Genomic DNA, 26382 nt, shown 5'->3' on the forward strand with positions numbered 1-26382 from the left:
ATAGCGAAGGAGTAGAATTTCATTTCAACTGATGGTCTTCTACATTTTGTTAGAATTTTATGTATTATTTATCATTTGTCAAAACTTGGGAACTGTTTCATCCGAATAATTCTGTAAGCTAGTGTTTATTCCGCCACAGCATTAGATTCAACGAATTATAAGTTTACGGCAAATAGCGAGGCTTTTGCTTCCGGTTATTGGAATATTGGGTAATAAGGAAGATGGCAGCGACCAGGAGGTTGCAGAAAGTGAGTAGCAAATTCTAAGGAGTGTTGCGAGATAAATTGCTGGCTATGATTTATATAAAAAAAGATTGTATAGAATCTCATTAGCATGCATTAAATAGTTATACAAATTGTTCATCTGTTTTCGCCTGTTGAAATGTGTTGATCTTCATTGAGAGCTGCATGACATTCCATAGGTATAAATTAGTTATTTTGTTTAGACACGGAACTATTCTCAGTAGTTGCAATGCAGAGCTGGATTTGTATCAGCCAGGAAAATCAATTATATGCATGTTACATGAGGATAGCTATATACAATTATGCTTTTGTACTTTTTAGGAGCTCGGCGACATCCGATCGTCGGGCATGAAATCTTTCCGAGAAATCCAAGTGGATGACTCTAATATATTAACATGGCAAGGTCTTATAGTGCCGGTAACTGTTTTATCGTTTGTAAATTTATTTATTACAGTAACTATTTATTTTTGTTCCTCACACGATTTTCCGTTTCTAGGATAATGCCCCTTATAATAAAGGTGCGTTTAGGATTGAAATAAATTTTCCTGCAGAATACCCATTCAAACCACCAAAAATTAATTTCAAGACCAAAATATATCATCCGAACATTGATGAGAAGGGCCAAGTCTGTCTGCCGATCATCAGCGCTGAAAACTGGAAACCAGCAACGAAAACAGATCAAGGTAACTAGAATTGGCAACGCTCTCATAAAACAGAATTCTTTGTAATATCCGGCGGGACTTATGGCAGATAACTTGCTATCTAAAAGCAGTGATAGTGATAATGGGAGAAGGGTTGCAATAAGTGCGTGTTTAACAGCCTCTTTGTACGGAGTCCTCTACCGTACAAAATTCGTAGTCTGCCCTCTGTCGGTTCACGATGTTTTTACAAATTTAAAATTTTCGATAGCTTGAATGCCATATGCAATATGAGAACATTATTCAGATCGTAGCGTTAATTTGCTGCCGTATACATTTAGGATGTGTAGTGATGCTTCGTCATTTTTATGTATACAGTTGATACACTGTCAGGATTTCCAGTTAAGGTAGCCACGTATTCAGAAAGTGTATGCTCAACATATGTTGGAAGATAATGACATGTATTTTATAATCTGTGAGCTGTAAGTTATTGTAACTCTATTTAGAAAATATTAAGAGCAGGTTGGCAGCTAGACTGCAATTAATTCCCGGGCACCGCTAGTAACATTTGTCAAATCGAATTTCTGATGAGCACAGATTTATTTATGCGTAAATGTAATGCTAGGTAGCATGACTGGAAAAAAAGGGGGTGGGAGTGGGGAATTAAGGACTTCAGTTTTAGTAAGGGGTGAGATAAAAGGTAAAACTTGGTGTATAGTTAACTTTACTCCTTCGATTACTCGCATTTCAGTTTCTGGCACTTTTTCGTAGGACACTTATTAGAGAAAATTTCTACAAATATATTATCTTGAAGATGAATCGGTGCAAGCCTTTAGTATGTAAAATAGGAGTGATTACATTCCTAAATTACAATATTTTGGTGTCTGTGCATGGACTGTTGACTTGTAAGAGATGAAAAGCGGATGAATGGTGCTACAGTGACATGTCATTGGCTTTTTTTTTACTTAGTTAGCATGAATTGTAGAGAAGTGTGATAGATGCACCATTGAGGCACATTTAAGTTGCAAATGCATGAAACTGCAGCTTTCATACTTCATAGACTATTATAAGTCAGTATGAACTAGTGGGATAAATTTTGGGCATGAATAATATGTGCCAGTTGGCCAACAGTTCATGCTGTGTAACTTCAAGAATACTCAGGATGTTTTTACTCTTCTCAGCTGGAGAAAGATTACCATCAGAATTAATTATGGATATCTGTGAAAAATTATTAGTAAAATTAAGAGAGAAAATGGTTAGCCAATGCTCACCTTCCAGAGGCAAGTCAAAATTCTGAGTACAACTGATAGGGACACACAAAAGTACAAGAAATTATCCCAGTTTTCAGAACTACTAGTTCCTCCCTTGGGGAGGACAGGGGATGGATTGGAGAGGAGTAGATGGGCAGGACATGTCACTCAGTATCCAGCAAGAGAGGGACTCCCATGTTCCGAGGACAAGTGTAGCCAAAGATGGAGGGGATGCATGAGAGGGAGTAGGAGGTCAAAGATAATACATTGGTAAGCACTGCACTAGCATCAGAACAGAGATGACTGCATGAGAAGTAAAGAAAGGGTAAGAAGACAAGAAACGAGTAGTGTAGTTAAGAACTAAGAAAAGAGAGGGGGCAGGTGAGACTGAGAAGATGTTTTGCAATCCAAGTTTCGTCTATGGAGTTCCTCTAAGCTACTGTCAGATGGGAGGATCCAAATGGCCCATGTTGTGTAGCAAGGTGTCATGCTGTTGAACATGTGTACCAACTGGATACATAGTGTATCAAACGAGTTTGTCTTCCATCCACACTCGGTCTCACTTGCTGATGACTATTCTAAATATTGTTAAAGTATAATCCCTCCATTTTTCTGTACACTCTCTTTTTCATGTTTCCCTTTTCCTTTCCTCTGTCTTCCCACCCCTCTCACTCCCCCTCCCCCACACCCCCCAGGTCCACTCTATCATTATTTTCCACTTGTCCTTGCAACATGTGGGTCCTCTTGTTCTAAGGTCTGAGTGGCCTGCCCTTCCTTTCTAACCTTACCCAATTTATTCCTTCTTGTACCCAGGAAGTTTCTTGTATTTTAGCTCATTGACAGTAGTAAGTAAAGTTCTGGTCAGACATTCTGTTTCATAATTTTATATTTTTTTCTCAAATTAATTTTTCTTGTGATCCAAAATGTTCTTTCATATTTTTGTGTGTTCATGCTTGATGATTGTGGACATGTGGCTGCACTTAACAAGATACAGTTTTTAAACTATAACTTTACTTCTGAAATTTTTTTTGTGTAATAATATATGTGTCAACTCAGTAGAGTGGTTTGTTCTTTTCATGATAGTGGTACACATTGCCAAGGCCAATTGCTGTTAATCCCCCGATGATTAGTTACAGCCGCGGTGCGCAATATTATTTTCTGATGTTTTGAAATTTTCTCACAGGAAGTCGTCTTGTGTGGACACACAAGAAGCCTAGAATAATTGATAATCTGTGTTTCTTTAAACCGTAGTAAATGAAAGAAGAAAAGCCATACTTCATACTGGTTACATGGAATCAGTTGTTGAAGACCCACAGTTTTAGAGAAAGATCATAATTTTGACTTTTGCGTAGTGGGTGAAATGAAAATGTTCAGTGAAATGACAAATTGTGTAACCTGGAATTATTAGTGGTTGTGGGGTCAACGGAAGTGTCTGAGTCCACCCGTCAGCTTTGACGTGTGACGTAAGGATGTTAGTTTAGTTTATGGGTGTGTTGTGTTTGTAGATGTCGTCTTGTTACAGTTGGTGGCGTTCTCTGGTGATGTATTGGGTTCATTTGGGTGTCGGTGCTTGAAGTGTGCATTTGTTGGTCTTGACTGTTATAGAAGAACGGACGTTAGTTTCAGTGAGTTAAGAATTAAGTTTCCGTTGTGTTTGTTATTGTGGTGTCGTGTGTTGTTAATTGGTTTGCTGTTTGTCACACAGTAAGTCGTTTAATTCAATTTGTGGCTTCTTTCGTTAGGTATGGATATGACTTCTAAGTGTAATAGAGCGCGTCCGCGGGCTGTAATGGGGGACGACATGTTTGTCCGTCATTAAGTTTCTGCAACTTTTTGGGCTTGTGACGGAGATAGTGAAATGCGGCGTATGCAAGCAGAATATGCAAGTTGGGGGTTAGTGTGTAGCGCCGGAACTTTTTTATGGTAAGTAGTCGTTTTTTGGGTCTATTGTTCGCGTGTTATGATGATCGGTGAGATTTCTGTGTGTTGTTGGGTCGGTGTTATTTACTGCATGTGTTGGTGGTTGATGTTTTGGTATTGGCACTTGTGGTTGATTTATGTATCTTAGGGGGAAGTACTAGATTTCAATTTTTTTAGTATCATCGGTTGTATTTGAGCTGCATAGGTCATGGGAAGTGACCGATTGCAATTTGTCGTCATAGCTATGTGTGTTTTGGTATGGTGAGCTGTTGTTCACCCATATAGGTCAAGGAAAGTGTCAGATTCCAATTTTTGTTGTTTTAGGTGTTGGTTTTGTGGAATTGATAGTTGCGGTGTGATTATAATTTTTGGAGTAGTTTTTATTTTGTGGTATCGACAATTGCGGTTGAGTTATGGGAGATACGGAAGCCTCTGATCCCGCCCGTCTGCTTTGACCCATGACGTCACAAATATGGCGGAAACGACCATAAACCACGATTCCAATATGGTGCATAGAGGTGGCAAAAAATAACGTAACTGATAGAAATAACCGGTTACTGAGCAGTAACGGTTACTGCGATAACCGTACCTCTGATACAGGCAGTTATTTCAGTAACTGTCTAATGTCAACAGTGCCTCACGCCATCTGTTGACCCAAGATCGTACTACGCTTTCCCGTCAATTCATCGGAGATCTGCCCAGGAACTAAGTAGGGGTAGACCATTTGGAAGGCATTCTATAGACCATGGGAATAACTGTGAGACTGCGCGCTATCTGTTGATAAGAACTGTGTACTATTTCGTGTTTCTTCGTTACTTTTAGCACAAACAATTAAATAAAGTTAATGTCCGAGCGGTGGCTGATAGGAGCTGCAGTACAGGCATTAACAAGTACAGTCGTTCCCTTAAGCCACCGTCTCATATGTCAATTTAGCTTGGATGGGTAGTATAAAGAGAGGTACCATAAGGAATTCGAGCGACTATGGAAATAACTGTGAGAGATCGGTATTTTCCTCTGGCAGTTATCGTTATTGGCTCACAGTTCTCGCGCTCTGGCAGTTACCGGGCTACCATTACAGGTAACCTGGAAGTTGGTAACAGAATAACTGTGTGTCTGTGTTCCTGACACAGTGACTCCAGTCTTAGACCCCAGTGATATTTCAGAGACGATAGTTACTGGAGCGAACAAATATTTACGTACTTCTCCGGAAACAGCCGTTGGCCATCGTGAATGACAAATAACATGTCAGAAAGTATAACATAATACAGTTGAATATAATAATTATTATCCTCATCATTTGTCAGGAGATTGTCAAAATATGTGAATATATTGCAGTAACTGCTAATATTTACAGAATTGATGCACTGTCAGAATAAAACACAGTTACGCACTTTTAATAAATTTATCATACACAGAATACCCAATCTTGACTGTTGCAACCAAGTGCTGTCAAAACTGAAATATAGCAGAATTTTTACCTAAGCTGGTCTATCAGTCTCTGTTACGATATTCATCTACAGAGTAGAAGGAGGGGTCAATGGAAGCGTCCGATTCCACCCATCTGCTTCAACATAAAAAGGTGTTGTGGTGTGTGAATGTCATTACGGCACGATGTTTATGAACTGTTTTTTTTTGTGGGGGGGGGGGGGACTGGCCGATCTAGTTTACAGTGCCGGAATTTGCTGGTGGTAATTAATTTGGTGGTGGTTTTTTTTTTTTTTTTTTTTTTTTTTTTTTTTTTTTTTTTTTTTTTTTTTTTTTTTTTTTTTTTTTCCTAGCTGTGATGTTTTGTGTATTTATGGAGTATTGAATGTGATTTAATTTATGTAGGGACGATTAATTTGTGGACTTTTGGGATTGTGGTTTTATTTTTCGCAGTTGTGGGTGTTGGTTTTTTGGCATCAGTAGCTGTGGTGGACCTATATAGGTCACCGGAAATAACCGATTCCCATTTTCATAGTTGTACGTGTTGATGTTTTTGTATCATCACCTGAGGTTTACCTATGTATTATTTATATGTATCTTCATGTTTGTTGCCATGTGTATGTAGTGACGTCATAGATACACTTAAAATAGCCATTTCCGGCATATTGATAATGGGTGGAGTCAGACACTTCTGCATCAGAAAGTCTTTCGAACACACTGTAATCTGTGCTTTATCTGAAACCAAGTTTTTAATGGTTGCTTACTTGCTGGCAGTTTATTGAAAATGCATGTTCCTGAATATTGGACCCCTTTTGGACCAAGGTAAGTGATTTTAGGTGTTTGCGTAGATTGCTGTTCCTATTTCTAGTACTGATATTATGTATTGAGCTATTGGTTGGAAATACTTGTAACAAATTTCATTAAAGAATAAATATTCTAGGAAGCAGTGGTCAGAATACAAAGTTCCTTGAACAGGTTCCTACATGATGTTCTTGAATTTATACCACAAACGATTTTCATTACACACTTTTACATGCGAAAAACTTTTGCTATGTTTGATGAATTACACAAAATATGCTCCCTTATGAAATAATAGAGTGAAAAAAATGTGGTATGCCCTTCCCAATGTAATTTATTATCGAGTTGTAGTCCCAGAAATGTAACACTGTCAACCTCTTCGATCTGCATGTCTTCATATGTTATAAACATGCTGTAGCTGGAGAAATCGAGCAGTTTCCAAATCTCACATAAAACTTGGATTAGCGTACTCACACTTTCCCCAATAGGACTACCTTTTACAGCACAGGAGTAAACGAATCTGTCACATTACGTAGATTTTTTGTTGTATTACAAGGCTGTACACTTTATTCTATTATGTGAGCAGCACAAGAAATTAAGCTTCGAATTTAACCTACAGTACTCAGTTTACATATTACTTCATACTTAAAAACGCATGTTGTTAACATTTTACTTAAACAGTGCTGTGGCGAAGTTCCGCGTACTTTCTGCTGCAACTGCGAAGATAATATTTCTAATAGCGATCGATAACCTACAAACATATAATATGAAACACTAATAATCGTTCTAACATCGACTAAAATGTACCCGGAGTTAATAAGCTAAGGTTATGACACGATTCATATGACATTCCTACCATTTCACACTACTCGCAGTTATACTGATAACTAAACTGATGGATTCCAACTATGTCGTTATTTAACTGTAGCCCCTCGGAGTATTCAGTATTCGCTAGCGAAAAATAACTTGGCAGTTATTAGTAACCGTTAACAATAACGGTTATCAAAGAATAACTGGAACTGTGATAACGGTTACTCCAGAATAACCGTTTGGCCCACCTCTAATGGCGCATATAAAGTCGTTACGTACACATTATGAGGACGAAAATACATCGAAAAACACACACACACACACACACACACACACACACACACACACACACACACACACACACACACACGTTCCACAAAAAGCCTAATGACACTAACGGGACAAGCGCCGGTAATAGGGGGCTTTTGGGTGGGGACAAACTAAATATAAACAAATTTAGACATCCGCCCTCATACAAAACCACGCAAAACGACAAAAAAACTGACATCACAAAACTCCCGAAATACCACTAAACACAATATCATCTGGAATCGGACACTTCCCTTGACCTATATAGCTCAACAGCAGCTCCCGATCCCATAAATTAGGACCTAACACTTCCCTTGACCTATATAGCTCAAAAAGCTCTCCTGATACCAGTACCAACATTCACAGCCACACATTGGGATCGAACGCTTTCATTGACCTGTTATCCTTACGACATACAGCCGTCCATGGTGTGAGACGCCGGAACTTTAAGTAAGCCTCATTTATTCACGACATACTGAACACTTCACGACTTCATCCAAAAATCCGAATAGTTGAAGAAATTTTATTAGAGACAACGCACTGTCCCTCATCACAGCCGACAACTGAAAACTGTTGACTCTGTCAGTCATATCCATACCTACCAAAGACACAAAAAAAAAAGCAATTTACCAAAATTCACACACGATGCCACACACACACTCGCAAACTAAACCAAAAACATCACCAAACACACCACCTGAGAGCACCACCGATCACATCAAAACGACAACTACAAACACGCCACTCTCACAAACTAAATTCCGTGATGTCATACACCACAACAGCCTTACGTCATGGGTCAAAGCCGACGGATGGGATCGGACGCTTCGGTCGACCCGAGTTATGTAGGTGAAGGGAAGTGACCGATGCCTGTCGATATTGTAAGTGTAGCGGAACTTGGGAATTTTGTGTTTTTATGTCATCGTTTTGTGTGGTTGGGATCGTGGTGTGTGTCTGTATGTGTTTATATTTAGTTTGTCCCCACCCAAAAATCCCCAAGTTCCCGGGCTGGTCTCGTTAGTTTGTATATATTTTTGGAGAGAGATGTGTGTGTTGGTTTTATATGTATTTTCGTGTTTTGTTGTTGTTTATCATGTAATGACATCATAGGCACCATATTGGAAATGTTGAAAATGGTCATTTCCGCCACATTGGTGACCTCGTGGGTCAAAGGAGACAGTGGAATCAGATTCTTCTGTGTGCCCATGGTTGTGTTACACTCTACTTGAAACTAGATTTTTGTATGTCAAGTTAATTGAACTATGGATGGCATGGAAAAGTCTAAAGTTTCAAGTGGAGCACTTTACAACCTTAACAAATTCACATTACAAAATTTGCACTTTTTTAAATATTTTCACTTCGCCTGTTTCTAAAATTCGTAAATATAAAGTCAAAACAATGGTCTTCCTCCAGAATTATGGAATCTGATTTATTCTTGGTAACTGACTCTTTGTAACCAGTATAAAGTATTGTTTTCCCCTATTCATTTGTCACTGATTAGGCACTAACAGCTGAGAATACGTAAGTTACTTTAGCTTTCTCATGTGTCCATTTTGGCTGAGAATTGACAAAGCCAACAAATGTGTGAAAATGAAATTTCGGTTGTGGTGAAAGACCGATCTACAGTGCAGTTGAAGTATGTTAGTTTGAATGATGTGTGTTTTATTTCTCATTATTTTCTGTTTACATGCATCCGCAATCCTACAGTATGTATAGCGTTACCAGAGGTACCATGTGTGACAAAATTAGAAAACGAAAACTCAGATTTAAATGATTTATCATGTGAAATTTTCTGGCAGATTAAATCTATTTGCCAGATTGAGACTCGAATCTGGGATAATCTCAAAGTGTTTGCTGGTAACATCTGTCATGAGCAGGTTTTCCAGGTCCGAGTTTTGATCCAGCACAAAGTTTTAATCTGCCAAGACCTTTCAAATCAGTGCACGCTCCACTTCTGAGTGAAAATTCATTCTGGATTTATTAAATGTGTGTGCTTATTTGCCCCCTGCAAACAAATTATTTTTCTCTGAAAGTTCTGTGTGATTGTGCACTAGCACCTGTAGCAAAGTCTGTGCAAGAAGACGAGCAGCTAGCAGCGTGATTGTTGGCTTTGACCCACGCAGTGCAACTGCTGCAGAGGAAAATATTACTTGAATTGCATTACATGATTGGTTGAGACGGGTGCGTGAAGCTGTTGTGTCCAGCCCTTTTTGTCACTGACCCTCTTATGGCAACTTGACTATAGGACGTTAAGGCGGTGGTTGTTGTTGCATTAAATACTTACTGTTTCTCCTGCAATTGAAACAAAAATATTGTTATGTCATTTGGTGTACAAACCAGTTACTCTGTCACCATAACTTTCGGTTACTGCCTATAACAGTTGTTAACAACTTGTGCTTCAGGGTTTGTGTGGATGGCTCTATGGAAAGTTTTTCAATTATTTCTATAGTATGGCATATCAGTAATTTGACAATGACAAAACTTCTTACAACCACTGTGGTCCCAGAAGTACACTCAGCATAGAATCTGACAGGAATTCCATCAGGCCCAGGAAATTTGTTCAATTTTATTGATTTCAGCTTTTGCTTTGCTACTCTCAGTTTCAGTTCCTGTCACATTTGCCAGGAACTGGATACTGCCTTTGATGCCACTAACAGCCTTCACATATGACCAGAATTTCTTTGGGTTTTGTGAAAGATCATTTGACAGTATTCTGCTATGGTAGTCATTGAAGGCATCATGCATTGCTCTCTAGACAGCCAGACTCGTTTCATTCAGCACCTCTGTATTTGTAGCCCTATGCTTTTACACCTACTATGCAGTAATCTGTTTTTTTATAATTTTCTATGCTGTGGCTATCTCATGGAGGTTCCCTCCTGTTACGAACTGTTCTGCTGTGTACAGCATACCTATACAGTATGTGGTCAACTATTATTTTAAACTTGTCCCATAGTTCCTCTACATGCTCCTGCCATGTGCTGAAATTTTCAAGTTCCTCATTGTGATATGACACTACCGATTTTTTATTTAATTTGCTGAACATATATATCTTCCTGTTTGTTTTAGTTGACCTTTGTATATTGGTAATCATTGTTACCACAACTGTGTCATGTTCACTGATACCAGTTCACTGATACCATCCTCAAGGACGTCAGGTATGCCATTAGATCCAATATATTTCCATCATGAGTAGAGCTCCTAACTATCTGTTCAGAGTAGTTTTCAAAGAAGGCATTCAGTACTGTTTCACACGATGTCTTATCACGCCACCACAAATAAAACTGTAATTTTCTCAATTAATTGTTGGATGATTAGTCTCCACAGATGATTACAGTATGATTGTAGAACATACATACAAGTGAACTGAGGTTTTCTCTAACATTTTTGGTTTCACCAGGAGAAGAGTGGTTCACAATGGGAGGATCCAGTTACCATTTTATGCCCATCCCAGATACTGAATCTTGCCCAAACAGTCTCACGGGAATGGTGGATATGAGTTTCTTGTCTACTGCGACAAATACACTATCTCCATTTCCCATTTGCATTTTCTTTCAATGTACACTTAAATTTACCCCAAAAATCTCACTGCCATCAACTTCAGGTTTCAACCAGCTACCTGTACATAGTGTTATGTGAACTTCACTGCTTTTCATGAGTGCTTCAGACTCCAGCACTTTGTTTTGAACACTTCAGGAGTTAACCATTAGGATTTCAGTACTCTCGCCTGTGGAAGGCATTTCTTTCGATCTTACACTGATACTTTTGGGTTTCCTATAGCTGTTGTTACTTAAAAAAAGCTCTTGTGTGCACCCCCCACACAGACCGCTACCTGACTTGCAACCTCTGATGTTTAGTGCATACAACCATTTAGAGGACTCATACAGTTGTGAGCCCTATGGCGCAAGTCCAGGAAGTTGCAGCCTAGCTTGTCACAGAACCTTCGAAGCCTCTGGTTCAGTCCTTCCACGTGACTTCGAACCAAGTGGCATGATCAGTTCTGGGGACAGTGCTGCAAATTGTGTGAGCTTCATTGAAACTCCATGCACAAGGCTGGTCTTCTCAACCTTTTCTGCCAGTCACTATAATGACCCAAGGATGGCCTTGGAGCCAAGCCCATAGGCATTTTATGTGCCAACATGCATCACATATTGCAGTTGGTTGCACTCTGTTATGGCTGCTTGAGTGACCTCTTCAAGATGTTGATTGGGACTCTGGTCATACAAGCTGAATGCATCTGGTGTCCTTTCCTGTCTCTTGATGCCATTTCGGGAAGGGGTCATTTGGTGTGTGTGTGTGTGTGTGTGTGTGTGTGTGTGTGTGTGTGTGTGAACTGCTGACGATTAATAAACCCCTACCCCTTCGCATTTGCTTCCTTTTGATACTAGACAAAACAGATTTCACCAAAACAGATGAAGAGAATATCAGTGGCTCAGTTTCAGTGAGAGACAGGACCTTAAACTAGTTGGTTAGGGGAGTTGGTACAACATCTTGAGTCCTCCCAGGTCCCTGTCCACCCTCTACAGGACACCTAGATCTACCATTTACACACCACTCACAGAGAAGTGGATGAGTAATGACAGATCCTGTACTTTCTGCAGAGGAGAAAGTGTCCTCAGTAGAGGGTAGTACTTGAGGTAACTTTGGTACTGGTGCCACAGGTATATGACTCTCAGGAGTTGCAGCAGCTGCTAATCATTTGACAGGAGTCAGGGAGATTTCCACCTGCTTAAGAGAGTCAACCAACTCATCCCATCTTCGAGAATATCATTCACAGTGGGGCTGCCTTTTGTTTGGTTGGTGTAATGTATTACAGGGTAGTGAACAAATAACTTTATATTAAGCCTGCTGATTATCTTTTAATCTGTTGAACTAAAAAGTTGCTAAATTACCTATCGGAATTGAAGCGAATACACAAAATGAGATTTCTGTTAAGGCAACACAAAAACCTGTGGTAAAAATTACTTGTTTCCTAAAATGTTTTGAGGTTAGTTATAGTTTTTAGCAATCTCAAAAACAGAGTTAATTTACAATAAGTGCTGATAATATACAGGGCTACTCCTCTTTCAGGAAAAACTAGATGAACCACAAAAGTTAGGTAGAATATCTTCTACGGCAACTAAATCAGAAACACTGATTTAGTACAGATTACGTGTAGATTATACAGAGGACAAACATAGCTTCTGAAAATCCTCGAAAATCCACGTTTATTTGTTTTGATATACAATGAAATGCAGGGGTGATGTATTCTTTCACAATAACTGTGAACCATAAATGCTGGTTTGCTATGAAATAAGTTATGTATCCAAAACATTGGCACCAGTAACTTACAAACATATAGTTTTGTAAATGTCCAAAAATAATCTATTTTTCACATAATTGTGCAAAGACATTAGAGAACAATTGTTTTGAAAGAGGGTGGGTGTGCTATTCTCAAAAATTTTAAATGAGCGCATTTAAGTTTAAGCCTATAATTATTGATAACAGTAAGAGTTTATCGTGCCACTCGCGAATGTTTGAAATTCCACAAGCTGTGGAATCTTTCTTCACTAAGCTTCAAATACTCTCTCTGTAAATTTTCTCAATGTTTTGAAAAAAGAACATTGTCTTCCCTCCAGGGTTTCCCGTTTGAGTTCATGGAGCTCTGTAGTAAGCACACGTTGATCGAACATACTTGTAAGAAACCTAGCGAATTTCTTCGACGTTTTCTGTTAATCCAACTTGGTGTGGATACCAGAATGGCTCATACTAGTGTTTTATACATAATCTTCTTTATAGTTGAACTGCACTTTCCCAAATTTTCCCAATAAACTAAAGTCATCATTCACCTTTCCTATGCCACCGCTCTTATGAGCTTGTTACATTTCAAGTCACTCTGCAACACTGCACCTAGATATTTAACGGATGGTGGTTGTGACAAGCCGCACACTAGCGGTGCTCTATTTGAACAGCACAGTATTGTTGTTCCTATTCATCTGCATTAAATAGCATTTTTCTGTGTTTAGAGCAAGCTTTCATTCATCACAAAACTATAAATTTTGCCCAAGTCATCTTGTATCCTCATACAGTGTCAGCGATGACACCTTCCTGTGCACCGCAGCCTCATCGGCAAATAGCTGCAGATTGCTGCTCACTTGGTCTGAGCGATCATTTTTGTATGTAGGGAATAAGAGTGGTCCTGCCACACTTCCCTGGGGTGCACCTGGCAATATACTTGTCTCTGGCGAACACTCACCATCGATGACAACATATGGGTTCTATTACATAAGAAGTCTTTGAGCTACTTAAGATTCTGGGAACCTAATCCATAGGCTCAACCTTTCAACAGTCTGCAGTGGAGCACTGTGTGAAACACCTGCCGAAAATCTAGGAATATGGAATCTGCCTTCTGCCCTTCATCAGTGGTGCACAAGATGTCAAGTGGAGAAAACGGCAAGCAGAGTTTCACATGACTGACGCTATCTAAATACCTACTGATTTGCATACATAAGCTTTTCCGTTTCAAGGAATGTTATTATATTTAAACTCTGAATATGTTCAAGAATTCTGCAGCAAACTAATGTTAAGGATATCAGTCTGTAATTTTGCTGGTCCAGTTTTGTACCCTTCTTATGAGCTGAAGTCACCTGCCAATTTTGTTTGTATCCTTCTTGTTGTTGCAAGTTCAACATACATTTATGCAACTGGTATGTAAATAAGTCAGAAAAAGTATATAAAAACTTGGGAATAAGAGCATCATCAATCTCTCTCCCCAAATGTATGGTCATAGCTAATTTGTTGCTACAGCTGAGTAAATTCTCTGTTTACTTTCTTTTACAGAGCTGTTTTTTCTATTGTCACAAAGGGACAGGGTCCATCAAGCTTCACGATAGCACTAGCATGAACTAAGGAGCAGGGCATTACAATTCATTTGCTTTACGTTTAGGGAGGTAAACAGCTTTTCAGCTAAGAGTTAATTTGTAGACACTAGTTCAGATATTTATCATAGCACTGTCTGAATGTGGAGAGTAGGTAGCAGTTTCACATCAAGCAGAGAGTTGTTCCAGAACTAGCATAATTGTTGTTAAGGGTTCGCAACTGCATAGGTACCAGCAGGTGCACAAAGTGCATCCACCAACATGCCACCACTTCATCACATCCTTTGTCCCTTCGTTTTATTGTCACTGGAATCTTGCTTACCTCGGGTACCACAACTTGAAGGTTCAAAGTTGGGTTCCAACTACTGCTGAGATTTTGTATAAGAGTTGTATGTTGTGGCAGGTGAAAATGTGTGTGACGCTCAATCTGTCAACTGAGTTGTCACCAGAATGAAAAGGACCATGTACAATTCAGGACCTTTTCCTGCACATGTGATAAGATAGCAGTGCTATCTTTGCTCCCCAAACGTTAGTTGATGAGTGTATGAAGTTACAGTATTGCACAATACTTTCATAGATTTGGATAATATCTGTATCATTTAATTGTGTACATATTGTTACAGATGTGCTGGAACATATCATGGAAAGGTAAAGTATGGGAGATTTGTTTTTGTATAAGTTTGGGAGGATAATTGCGGTCAGTGAAGGCTTCAGTGAGACCCTCGGTATATTCCGAGAGGGACTGCTCATCACTGCAGATGCGATGACCACAGGTGGCTAGGCTCTACAGAAGGGACCTCTTGGTATGAAATGGGTGGCAGCTGTTGAAGTGGAGGTGTTGTTGGTGGTTAGTAGGTTTGATATGTACAGAGGTACTGATGTAGCAATCTTTGAGGTGGAGTTCAACATCTAGGAAGGTGGCTTGTTGGGTTGAGTAGGACCAGGTGAAGCAAATGGGGGAGCAGTTGTTGAGGTTCTGGAGGAATGTGGATAAAGTGTCCTCACCTTTGATCCAGATGGCAAAGATGTCATCAGTGAATCTGAACCAGGTGAGGAGTTCAGGATGTTGGGTTGTTGGGAATTACTCCTCTAGGTGGCCCATGAATAGGTTGGCATAGGATGGTGCCATGCGGGTGCTTATAGCTGTACCCCGGGTTTGTTTGTAGGTAATGCCTCCAAAGGAGAAGTAATTGTGGATGACGATGTAGTTGGTCACTAGGAAGAAGGTTGTTGGTTTGGAATATGTCAGGCATTGGGAAAGTTAGTGTTCAATAGTGGTAAGGCAATGGGTATCAAGAATGTTAGTGCGCAGGGAGGTGGCATTAATATTGACGAGCAGGGCACTATGTGGTAAAGGGATAGGAACTGTGGAGAGTCGATGGAGGAAATGGTTGGTATCTTTTATATAGGAGGGTAGGTTCCGGGTAATACGTTGAAGGTGTTGGTCTATGAGAGCAGCCATTCTGTTAGTGGGGACACATTAACTGTCCACAGTGGGGCACCCTGGGTGGTTAGGTTTATGGTCTTAGGAAGCATGTAGAAGGTAGGAGTGTGGGGAATCGTAGGGGTGAGTAGAGAGATGGGCTCGGGGGAGAGGTTCTGAGATGGGCCTAAGAATTTTGAGTAGTGACTTGAGATCCTGATGGATTACTGGAATGGGGTCACTGTGGCAAGGTTTGTCAGTGAAGTATCTCACAGCTGACAGTCCTTCCGCCAGGTAATACTTGCGGTTCAAAACAATGGATGGTGGAGCCTTTGTGCATAAGTAGGATTATAAGGTCAGGATCAGCTTTTAGATGGTGACTGCAGTTATTTATGCAGATGTAAGGTTAGTTTGCATGTTGAGGGTTTTGGGGAATGATGGTGAGGCAAGGTTCGAGCGTAAGAAATTCTGAAAAGTCAACAGAGGGTGGTTAGGGGGCAAGGGGGGGGGGGGGTGGATAGCCGTGGGATGGTGGAGTGAACTGAGTTAGGCAGGGTTCAGTCTGACTGGTAGGACTGGTGGCGATAAAGTGTTCCCACTGTAGGGACAAGAAGAAGAGAAGGTCTTTAACAAGTCCTGTATGTTTGAATTTGGTAGGCCTTTATATTTCTGTGAGGCTAAGGCTTCTGATATCCTCCATTTCAATGACTACTTCACAGCCTGTGCCATATGGATCCTTTCCACCAACACCAGCTTTTCTGAACTGAGCAGGTGGGAACTCTCCCTGCAATACGTGCTATGTTCCCGTAACTCTCCTGGCATCAATCTTCATTAGTCAACTGTCGTCACCCATCTAGCCTCTTCCCTGTTCCCATTCCAGCACTACACAGTCGTCATTCCACCACCACACCCAGTCTTTTGCTTTCTCTCCTTTTCCGCTACTTACACCCTTCCCCCTCCCCACCTCTTCCCTGCCCTCTGTCTAACCTGCAGCACTTCACTGTCTGCCACCCCTGCCATGCCCTCTCTCATCCTCCCTGCCCCCAGCCTCCTCCTTACCCCCACTTAGTCGCCACATTGTCTGTTGTTGACAAAGACCTTAATGACTGAAAGCTTTATTTCTGAGAGACTTTTTGTTGTGCCTATCTGCGACTCAGCATCTCCGCTATATGGCGAGTAACTTCACTTCTGAAAATATTGTTACAGTCAATCCTGGATTTTCCATTGTTTATCTTGACAGTTAACCAGACCCACTAGATTGATGACGTAAGTTACAGCTAACACAATCCTCATCGTAGATTCAGGTAGATGAAGCTGATATTGCAATGCAAGTGATAAATTATCTAAAAGAAAACAATTATATAAGGACAGTATCTAATTTCGTTGTCAGGAAATTGAATTTAGTTGGCGGTGTAGCATGGCCCTTCATACCTTTTTATTTATTATGGTGCCTAGCTTTCATTTATTGAGAGATCACTGTTAATGCATAAGGGGTATTTATATTTTGTTCCAGATTTGTGGTTCTGTTTTGGTGACGTCTTCGATTTGCCTAGTATCAGGCCTCATTGCATCGATTTTGTCTGGTAGGTTGTGAGTAGTGGTGTATCATCAAATGTTCCATTCATTGTGCAGGATTTGTATTCTTGTCCATCTTTGGGTTTGAGTATTATGCGAAGACACGTGTTTTGAATTAGTTGTAGGTGCTTGGATAGATTCTGAGTTTCATCTTGATAAGCATGTCTGTGCCTCAAAGCATGGGATAAAGTCCATGAATTGTTTTTATTAGCTTGTCTCATTTTACTGTACGTCAGCTTTTTGTCAAGTGTGACATCAAGATATCTAGTCTACTTTTTGTTTGATTACCAGTTTCCTGCTAGTACTGGTTGTCAGGGGGTTAATTCTGATTTTCTTATTAGCTGTCCAGAGTTGAAGAATGTTTAATTGATGATGAAGTCTTTTTATGACTGATGAGTTGTCCACTGGCAGATGAGAGTCCTGTGTCAACTGCAAACTGTGCTGGTAGCATATTCTGTAGTTTTGGGAAGTCATTCACATATGTCATGAACAGAACGGTGAAACTACCGAGCCTTGTGGAATACCTTTGGTTTATGTCTTGCTGTACAATTTTTTCCATTGATTTGTACATACAACCTTATATCCATTAAAAAGCTGCCTGATTTTTATTCAGCACTCCAGCATGTCTGTATTGTCTTTCAGTTTTGTGAGTAGTTTGTCTGTCCACATTCTATTAAACACTTTTTCTATATCAAGGAATACAGCAGCTATGAACTTTGAGATATTCATATTATCAGCTCGGTATTCAGATTTGCGGAGTAGTTATCTCTCTGATGAAAGTTTCTGTTGATATTCAAATTGTTTGGGTCGTATGATATTGTCTAATAGTGATGGTCAGATTTGTGCCAGTAATAGTCTCTCAAGGATTATTCCCAATGTTGATAGTGGGCTTATTAGCCTGTAGCTCCCCCAAGAATTGGCACTACATTTGCTGTTCTCCATTTGTAGGGATAATGTTCATTAATTAAACAGCTATTGTAAATTCTGGTTAACAATACTAGTGGCTTCCGTGGCTGATGTTTAACATAGTTGTTAGTTATGCCGTCAGCTCCAGGTGCTGAGTTGGTATTGAAGTTCTTGATGATTTGCTTCAGCTCTTGTGGTATGGTCAGTTCTAGCTGGTCTGATCTTCTGGCATTGTGTATTAGCCTGCCTGATTCCACTGTTCTGTTGTCCTCAGTTTGGTCATTTTGGAAATCACTTGGATTGATAATGTTTTGTTCTTTAAACATTGTGGCATATAATACAACCTTTTCCAGGGGATCAAATATGAATCGATTATTGTCCTGTAGAACCCTTTTTGGTTGTCTTGTGTTTTGAATGGTGTGAATAAGTTGCCATTCATCTCACGCCTGTAGCTGTAAGGTTGACATTCGATATTCCCACAGTTCAGGGCTCTCATGACAACTGCTTTATTTCTGTACTGCAAGTTGTGTTACAAAATCATTGCCGTTATGTCCTGGCCCTGTTTTTTTATGTATAAGTATTGAAGGTCTAGGAGTGCAGGTATGCAGGCAGAAATGCTTCGTAGTATGGCTTCTCAAGTTATTGTTGAAGCTTGCCTGTCTTCTCTTTTGATTTTTGATGATTGTCTCAGTTGTTTGGTCAGTAAGTTCTGTTGTGGTGACTTTTTCTGCTGGTCTAATACTATTATTTAGCTACTGTTGAAAAGACCCACATCCATCTTTTTTCCCTGTATTAGCCTGGATTGGTGGATCTATTACTTGTGAAATGAAATGCAGCTGAGAACTGGGTTGTGATCTGATGCCAAATCATTGCTGACACTTAAACTGAGGTGTGGGCAGATGTTCTTGTCGATTACTGTGTCCAACACACCTGGTCTGTGGTTCTGTATGATGTGTGTATATGTTGGTTCTTCTAATCCCTTTTTAAATCACTGAAATATTGATGTCCCAGTGAAATGCCCACCAGATGAATTTGTGTGCTGATAACATCATTATTAATAAACACAGGGACTCTCTAGAATGTGATTTTAATAGAATTAATGTCAGATCATGCAGTGCTATGGCTTCAAATTGAAAATTCAGCTGTCAGTACTGGATGAAGAGAAGTTACATAGACTACTAGGAGAAGCCAATGTCTACAATATATAAACCAGTTAAAGAAAATGGATTGGTCTCATAGAGTGGATGACAACAAAAGTATCGACAAATTTTTTTTTCCAATTTCCTGACTGAGATTAAGTGCATAACAGAAAAGATATCGTACTGAAATCGCATATAAGCAGTATCATACCAATAAATGCTACACTCAAAATTTAACAAACTCAGGATAGTACTATAACAAAGAAAATAATGAATTTTAGGCAATATAATGTAATTGGATAGATAAAAATCTAGTCCCCAAGCAGCAGGAGGAGAACACTCTTAAAAAAAGGTTTTACATATTTAAGCTTTTGGAGCTTTGGAGCCAGTGGCTCATCCTCCTAGCAGAAGGGTTGAAGGGGAAGAAAGAGTGGTGAAGGAAAACGACTGGAGAGGTTCAGGGAAAAGGGTAGAGTTCAAAAAAGTCACCCATAACCACATGTCGGGAGAGTTACTGGATGGGGTTCTGGGTGACTTTTTCTGAACTCTACCCCTTTTCTGTCACCTCTCAGCCTTCCCCTTTGACCCTTCTGTTCGGAGAAGATGCCACTGGCTCTGAAAGCTCGCATATGTAAAACTTTTTTGTTTTTTCTTATGCCGTTGATTGGTGAGATAGATTTTTTATCTATCTAATTACAAGATACTACTATTAATTCTAAAAGATAAGTCTCATAAAAGTGACTGGGACAAGGAAAATTGCATAAATATTAGAAAACTTTACACATCCAAAATGAAAAATGCTAAGTGCAGTGCAAATTAGTACATTTTAAATTCCAAAAAGAAATGTAGAGTGTGCGAGCAATGACCCCTGATGATGATTATCTTCCATGTCTCTCTCAACTTTGCTTGTTGGTACCTAGAGCAGACTGAAGCCAATGAAACCTTCTCTGCGGGTGTTTTATTTCCTGATAACACTATCTTTACGCAGTCGAGTATGTTGAACATCCATAATTCTTACCTGTGGGCTCATGGTAGCCGATGTGGGCACAGTAGCACATGCCCACCAAGAAAGGTTTGCCATCAGTGTTTTGGCAGGCATTGTACATGATAACTTAATAGGATTGTACATTCTACCTAGTCGTTTAACTGGCCATGCATACATCATCTTCCAACAGGAGGCCGTACCCGAATTTCTGGGCAATGTTCCTCTATGTGTCCATAGATGAATGGGATTCCAGCACAATGGAGCCTCAGGTCACTTCATTCATAATGTCAGGAATCACCTGGACACTGTCTACGGCCAGCAGTGGACAGGACAGGGCGGTCCAGATACATAGCCACTGCATTCTCCCCATTTAACCTATGTGGTTTTGTTCTTGTGGAGTCATATGAAAAGCCTAGTATATGAGAGTCCCATCACTACTGTACAAGCTAGCACTGTAATGTGTCATTAACACACACACACACACACACACACACACACTTCCATATGAAATCTGCTTATTTAGGTCCCCTCTACCTGCCTTTACATTTTTACTTATATTTTAGGACAACTCTGTATATGAATGTTTGATATATACCAGAGAAAAACTGGAAAAATTCAACATTAGAAGATGTGTGGATTTGCCATTCTCAAGACTTGCTATGATCCATAATTATGAATAACACCATCCAAACAAGCCTTGAAGACCCAATGGTACCAATCATCCACTGTGTCATACTCAGTCCTTCTGCATCACCGGATGCAGATACGGAGGGGCAAGTGGTCAGCTGATTGCTCTCCTGGCCATGGTCAGTTTTCGTGACCGGCGTTGCTACTTCTCAATCAAATAGCTCCTCAATTGGTCTTACAAGGACTGAGTGCACTCCCGCTCACCAACAGAACTCGGCGGACCTGGACAGTGACCCATTCGAATGCTAACGAAGACCGATAGCACTTAACTTCAGTGATCTGACGAGAACCGGTGTTGCCAGTACAGCAAGGCCATTGGTCCCATGATTATAGATACTTGAGTGTAAAATTTTTCAATAAACTACCATACTTAGCTCATGCAGCATTACTAAATTATGAGCTAGCTAAAGTATGTTGAATTCTATTCAATTGAAGAATTCCTAGAAATTAATTGTTAGTGATACAGAAAATCTTTTTGTTCTTAAATAAGCTAGTTATTCTCTGTGTTGTTTTCTGTATAAATAATTGATTATTGTATAAAACTTGATACCATTGTAAACTATGACGAAACCAGTTGAATGAAAAATACTAAAAGGTGAATAAAAATATTTTATTCTGTTGCTTTGTGCCATTCCTCAAGGTCATAAAGTTGTCTTCCTCTTGTGTTCTCTTGATCTGAAAAACACATTATGTGCTTCACACTTAACTTAAGTCTCGTTGTTTGTTGTTGTTGTTGTTGTTGTTGTTGTTGTGGTCTTCAGTCCTGAGACTGGTTTGATGCAGCTCTCCATGCTACTCTATCCTGTGCAAGCTTCTTCATCTCCCAGTACCTACTGCAACCTACATCCTTCTGAATCTGCTTAGTGTATTCATCTCTTGGTCTCCCCCTATGATTTTTACCCTCCACGCTGCCCTCAAATACTAAATTGGTGATCCCTTGATGCCTCAGAACATGTCCTACCAACCGATCCCTTCTTCTGGTCAAGTTGTGCCACAAACTTCTCTTCTCCCCAATCCTATTCAATACTTCCTCATTAGTTATGTGATCTACCCATCTAATCTTCAGCATTCTTCTGTAGCACCACATTTCAAAAGCTTCTATTCTCTTCTTGTCCAAACCATTTACCGTCCTTGTTTCACTTCCATACATGGCTACACTCCATACAAATACTTTCAGAAATAACTTCCTGACACTTAAATCTATACTCGATGTTAACAAATTTCTCTTCTTCAGAAACGTTTTCCTTGCCATTGCCAGTCTACATTTTATATCCTCTCTACTTCGTCCATCATCAGTTATTTTGCTCCCCAAATAGCAAAACTCCTTTACTACTTTAAGTGTCTCATTTCCTAATCTAACACCCTCAGCATCACCCGACTTAACTCGACTACATTCCATTATCCTCCCTTTGCTTTTGTTGATGTTCATCTTATATCCTCCCTTCAAGACACCATCCATTCCGTTCAACTGCTCTTCCAAGTCCTTTGCTGTCTCTGACAGAATTACAATGTCATCGGCGAACCTCAAAGTTTTTATTTCTTCTCCATGGATTTTAATACCTACTCCAAATTTTTCTTTTGTTTCCTTTACTGCTTGCTCAATATACAGATTGAATAACATTGGGGATAGGCTACAACCCTGTCTCACTCCCTTCCCAACCACTGCTTCCCTCCCTTTCATGCCCCTCGACTCTTATAACTGCCATCTGGTTTCTGTACAAGTTGTAAATAGCCTTTCGCTCCCTGTATTTTACCCCTGCCACCTTTAGAATTTGAAAGAGAGTATTCCAGTCAACATTGTCAAAAGCTTTCTCTAAGTCTACAAATGCTAGAAACGTAGGTCTGCCTTTCCTTAATCTTTCTTCTAAGATAAGTCGTAAGGTCAGTATTGCCTCACGTGTTCCAGTATTTGTACGGAATCCAAACTGATCTTCCCCGAGGTCAGCTTCTACTAGTTTTTCCATTCGTCTGTAAAGAATTCGTGTTAGCACTTTGCAGCTGTGGCTTATTAAACTGATTGTTCGGTAATTTTCACATCTGTCAACACCTGCTTTCTTTGGGATTGGAATTATTATATTCTTCTTGAAGTCTGAGGGTATTTCGCCTGTTTCATACATCTTGCTCACCAGATGGTAGAGTTTTGTCAGGACTGGCTCTCCCAAGGCCGTCAGTAGTTCCAATGGAATGTTGTCTACTCCGGGGGCCTTGTTTCGACTCAGGTCCTTCAGTGCTCTGTCAAACTCTTCACGCAGTATCGTATCTCCCATTTCATGTTCATCTACATCCTCTTCCATTTCCATAATATTGTCCTCAAGTGCATCGCCCTTGTATAGACCCTCTATATACTCCTTCCACCTTTCTGCTTTCCCTTCTTTGCTTAGAACTGGGTTTCCATCTGAGCTCTTGATGTTCATACATGTGGTTCTCTTCTCTCCAAAGGTCTCTTTAATTTTCCTGTAGGCAGTATCTATCTTACCCCTAGTAAGACAAGCCTCTACATCCTTACATTTGTCCTCTAGCCATCCCTGCTTAGCCATTTTGCACTTCCTGTCGATCTCATTTTTGAGACGTTTGTATTCCTTTTTGCCTGCTTCATTTAATGCAATTTTATATTTTCTCCTTTCATCAATTAAATTCAATATTTCTTCTGTTACCCAAGGATTTCTACTAACCCTCTTCTTTTTACCTACTTGATCGTCTGCTGCCTTCACTACTTCATCCCTCAGAGCTACCCATTCTTCTTCTACTGTATTTTTTTCCCCCATTCCTTTCAATTGTTCCCTTATGCTCTCCCTGAAACTCTGTACAACCTCTGGTTCTTTCAGTTTATCCAGGTCCCATCTCCTTAAATTCCCACCTTTTTTCAGTTTTAATCTACAGGTCATAACCAATAGATTGTGGTCAGAGTCCACATCTGCCCCTGGAAATGTCTTACAATTTAAAACCTGGTTCCTAAATCTCTGTCTTGCCATTATATAATCTGTCTGATACCTTTTAGTATCTCCAGGGTTCTTCCATGTATACAACCTTCTATCATGATTCTTAAACCAAGTGTTGTTAGCTATGATTAAGTTGTGCTCTGTGCAAAATTCTATCAGGCGGCTTCCTCTTTCATTTCTTAGCCCCAATCCATATTCACCTATTAAGTTTCCTTCTCTCCCTTTTCCTACACTCGAATTCCAGTCACCCATGACTATTAAATTTTCGTCTCCCTTCACTATCTGAATAATTTCTTTTATTTCATCATACATTTCTTCAATTTCTTCGTCATCTGCAGAGCTAGTTGGCATATAAACTTGTACTACTGTAGTAGGTGTGGGCTTCGTATCTATCTTGGCCACAATAATGCGTTCACTATGCTGTTTGTAGTAGCTTACCCGAATTCCTATTTTCCTATTCATTATTAAACCTACTCCTGCATTACCCCTATTTGATTTTGTGTTTATAACCCTGTAGTCACCTGACCAGAAGTCTTGTTCCTCCTGCCACCGAACTTCACTAATTCCCAAAATATCTAACTTTAACCTATCCATTTCCCTTTTTAAATTTTCTAACCTACCTGCCCGATTAAGGGATCTGACATTCCACGCTCCGATCCGTAGAACGCCAGTTTTCTTTCTCCTGATAACGACATCCTCTTGAGTAGTCCCCGCTCGGAGATCCGAATGGGGGACTATTTTACCTCCGGAATATTTTACCCAAGAGGACGCCATCATCTTTTAACCATACAGTAACGCTGCATGCCCTCGGGAAAAATTACGGCCGTAGTTTCCCCTTGCTTTCAGCCGTTCGCAGTACCAGCACAGCAAGGCCGTTTTGGTTATTGTTACAAGGCCAGATCAGTCAATCATCCAGACTGTTGCCCTTGCAACTACTGAAAAGGCTGCTGCCCCTCTTCAGGAACCACACGTTTGTCTGGCCTCTCAACAGATACCCCTCCGTCGTCTTCTAGATCAATCCCTGGTTGTAAGTATGTGGATGTCAACAAAATTTTCCCATCCGATATTTCTGTAGTTACTGCTGTTGCTTATAGGGACATTGGCTGCAAGATGGTTTCATAGTTGCGTTTGAATGAGGACTGCAAAAATATTGTGATATCTCCTCCTCTCCTGTAAGGTCTGCCAGTGCTGTAGCCAGTCACGTTTCTAATTTTGAATCGCTGGATTGCCTAATATGAACATAGCACCAACTCTGCGGCATTCAATGAAATCTGTGACTTCTGGTTTATTATTCTTGATGCCATTTGCATTGTATATGCAAAATGTGACTTGCTTTTTTCAGTACAGACGTATGCCCATTACTCATTGTGAAAGATTGTCATTATATATATCAAAACTAGATTTTTTTGGGAGAAGGTCAGTTGAATTTTTTGAACTGTCTTGCTATGTCCTTAATTTTGGCTATGATGTTGCATCTTTTAAAGGAGGAGACAGTAGATCCTATGTTGGAGACAACTTTCATAATTTCTGTTAGCACCAGGTATTGTTCAGATTTTTGGTTTTGTCATTTCATTCCTTTTTTGTGTTATAATGTCACTGAGATTTTTTCATTGCCGGGTTTGGTCTTGGTTTGAATTGTGATTTCCAGTGTTCACACTGGTGGGAAGACTGCTTTTTGGAATATTGTTTCTGTGGGCTGGGGTGGTTGTGTTTAGCTGTTATGATTTGATAGCTTTCTGATACTCATCACATCCTGTCAAGGAAGCAGGGTGTCCTGATTGCAATGTACACAATTATGTGGTTCATTGTGACGATGCTTTCAGTTCTTAGAATGGTGATTGTCTCTACATTTGACACACCTAGTTGGCGTTGTACAATAAAATGCTGTTTGAAAATGCAGACCCACCCATTGTCTTGTAATCTTCCTACTTTTATTCTTTTAGTAAACATGTATTTCTATCATATATTGCATCATTTTGAGGTCCTTTGGGAAGTATGACACAGTACGTAGGTTGATGAATGAACCTTTTTTTTTTTTTAGGTCTCATCTCTTGAATTGGTGGAAACATGTGACATTGAATTTAAGATTCTTCAGTTCTTCATGAAATTCCTCTTCCAGAACTTCAAGTATCCATTTGATAATGAATTAACATCCTCTATACGTTTGCGGTTAATGGGTATCTAACGGCATCTTTCTCTCTTGAAAGAATTGGATTGCAACTCTTTGTCTAGGGAGTGAAAGTGGCATTTAATTTGGTCACTTTTACATATTGCACTCACAGGTCCAGCATTTCTGATTGAGTATGGCATTAAGTTCAGTGTATTTTCCCGTTTCAGTAATTTTTGGTGGAGTGCTGGCTTTTATTAAAAGTGGCTATTAGGGGCTGAAGTGGACAGTTATGGTTGAGTTTCTGCAGTGTTTGTATCTTCCGTTTGAAACAGTTCAAATTTGCTTTTGCTATTTGTTGATTTTCTTACTGGC

The 26382-nt window shown here is 39.8% G+C and overlaps 1 protein-coding gene across 3 annotated transcripts in view; it reads left to right on the forward strand.

Annotated features, from left to right (window-relative positions):
• The first annotated feature begins 3 nt into the window (after positions 1-3).
• LOC126418580 (ubiquitin-conjugating enzyme E2 L3) overlaps positions 4-26382 on the forward strand; it is a 29983-nt gene continuing 3604 nt past the window's right edge. The window contains exons 1-4 of one of the 3 annotated variants that reach the window (XR_007575870.1): positions 4-248; positions 564-659; positions 739-925; positions 3873-4053. Coding sequence is in view for 2 of the 3 variants with exons in the window: in XM_050085397.1 (XP_049941354.1) it covers positions 222-248; positions 564-659; positions 739-925 (310 nt within the window). In the remaining variant the exon portion in view is untranslated. Of the gene's footprint in view, positions 249-402; positions 422-563; positions 660-738; positions 926-3872; positions 4054-26382 lie in introns of those variants that run through there. The other 2 variants (XM_050085397.1, XM_050085398.1) reach the window with 2 other exon arrangements.

Source organism: Schistocerca serialis, chromosome 9 (assembly GCF_023864345.2).
Source record: "Schistocerca serialis cubense isolate TAMUIC-IGC-003099 chromosome 9, iqSchSeri2.2, whole genome shotgun sequence".
NCBI lineage: Eukaryota > Metazoa > Arthropoda > Insecta > Orthoptera > Acrididae > Schistocerca > Schistocerca serialis.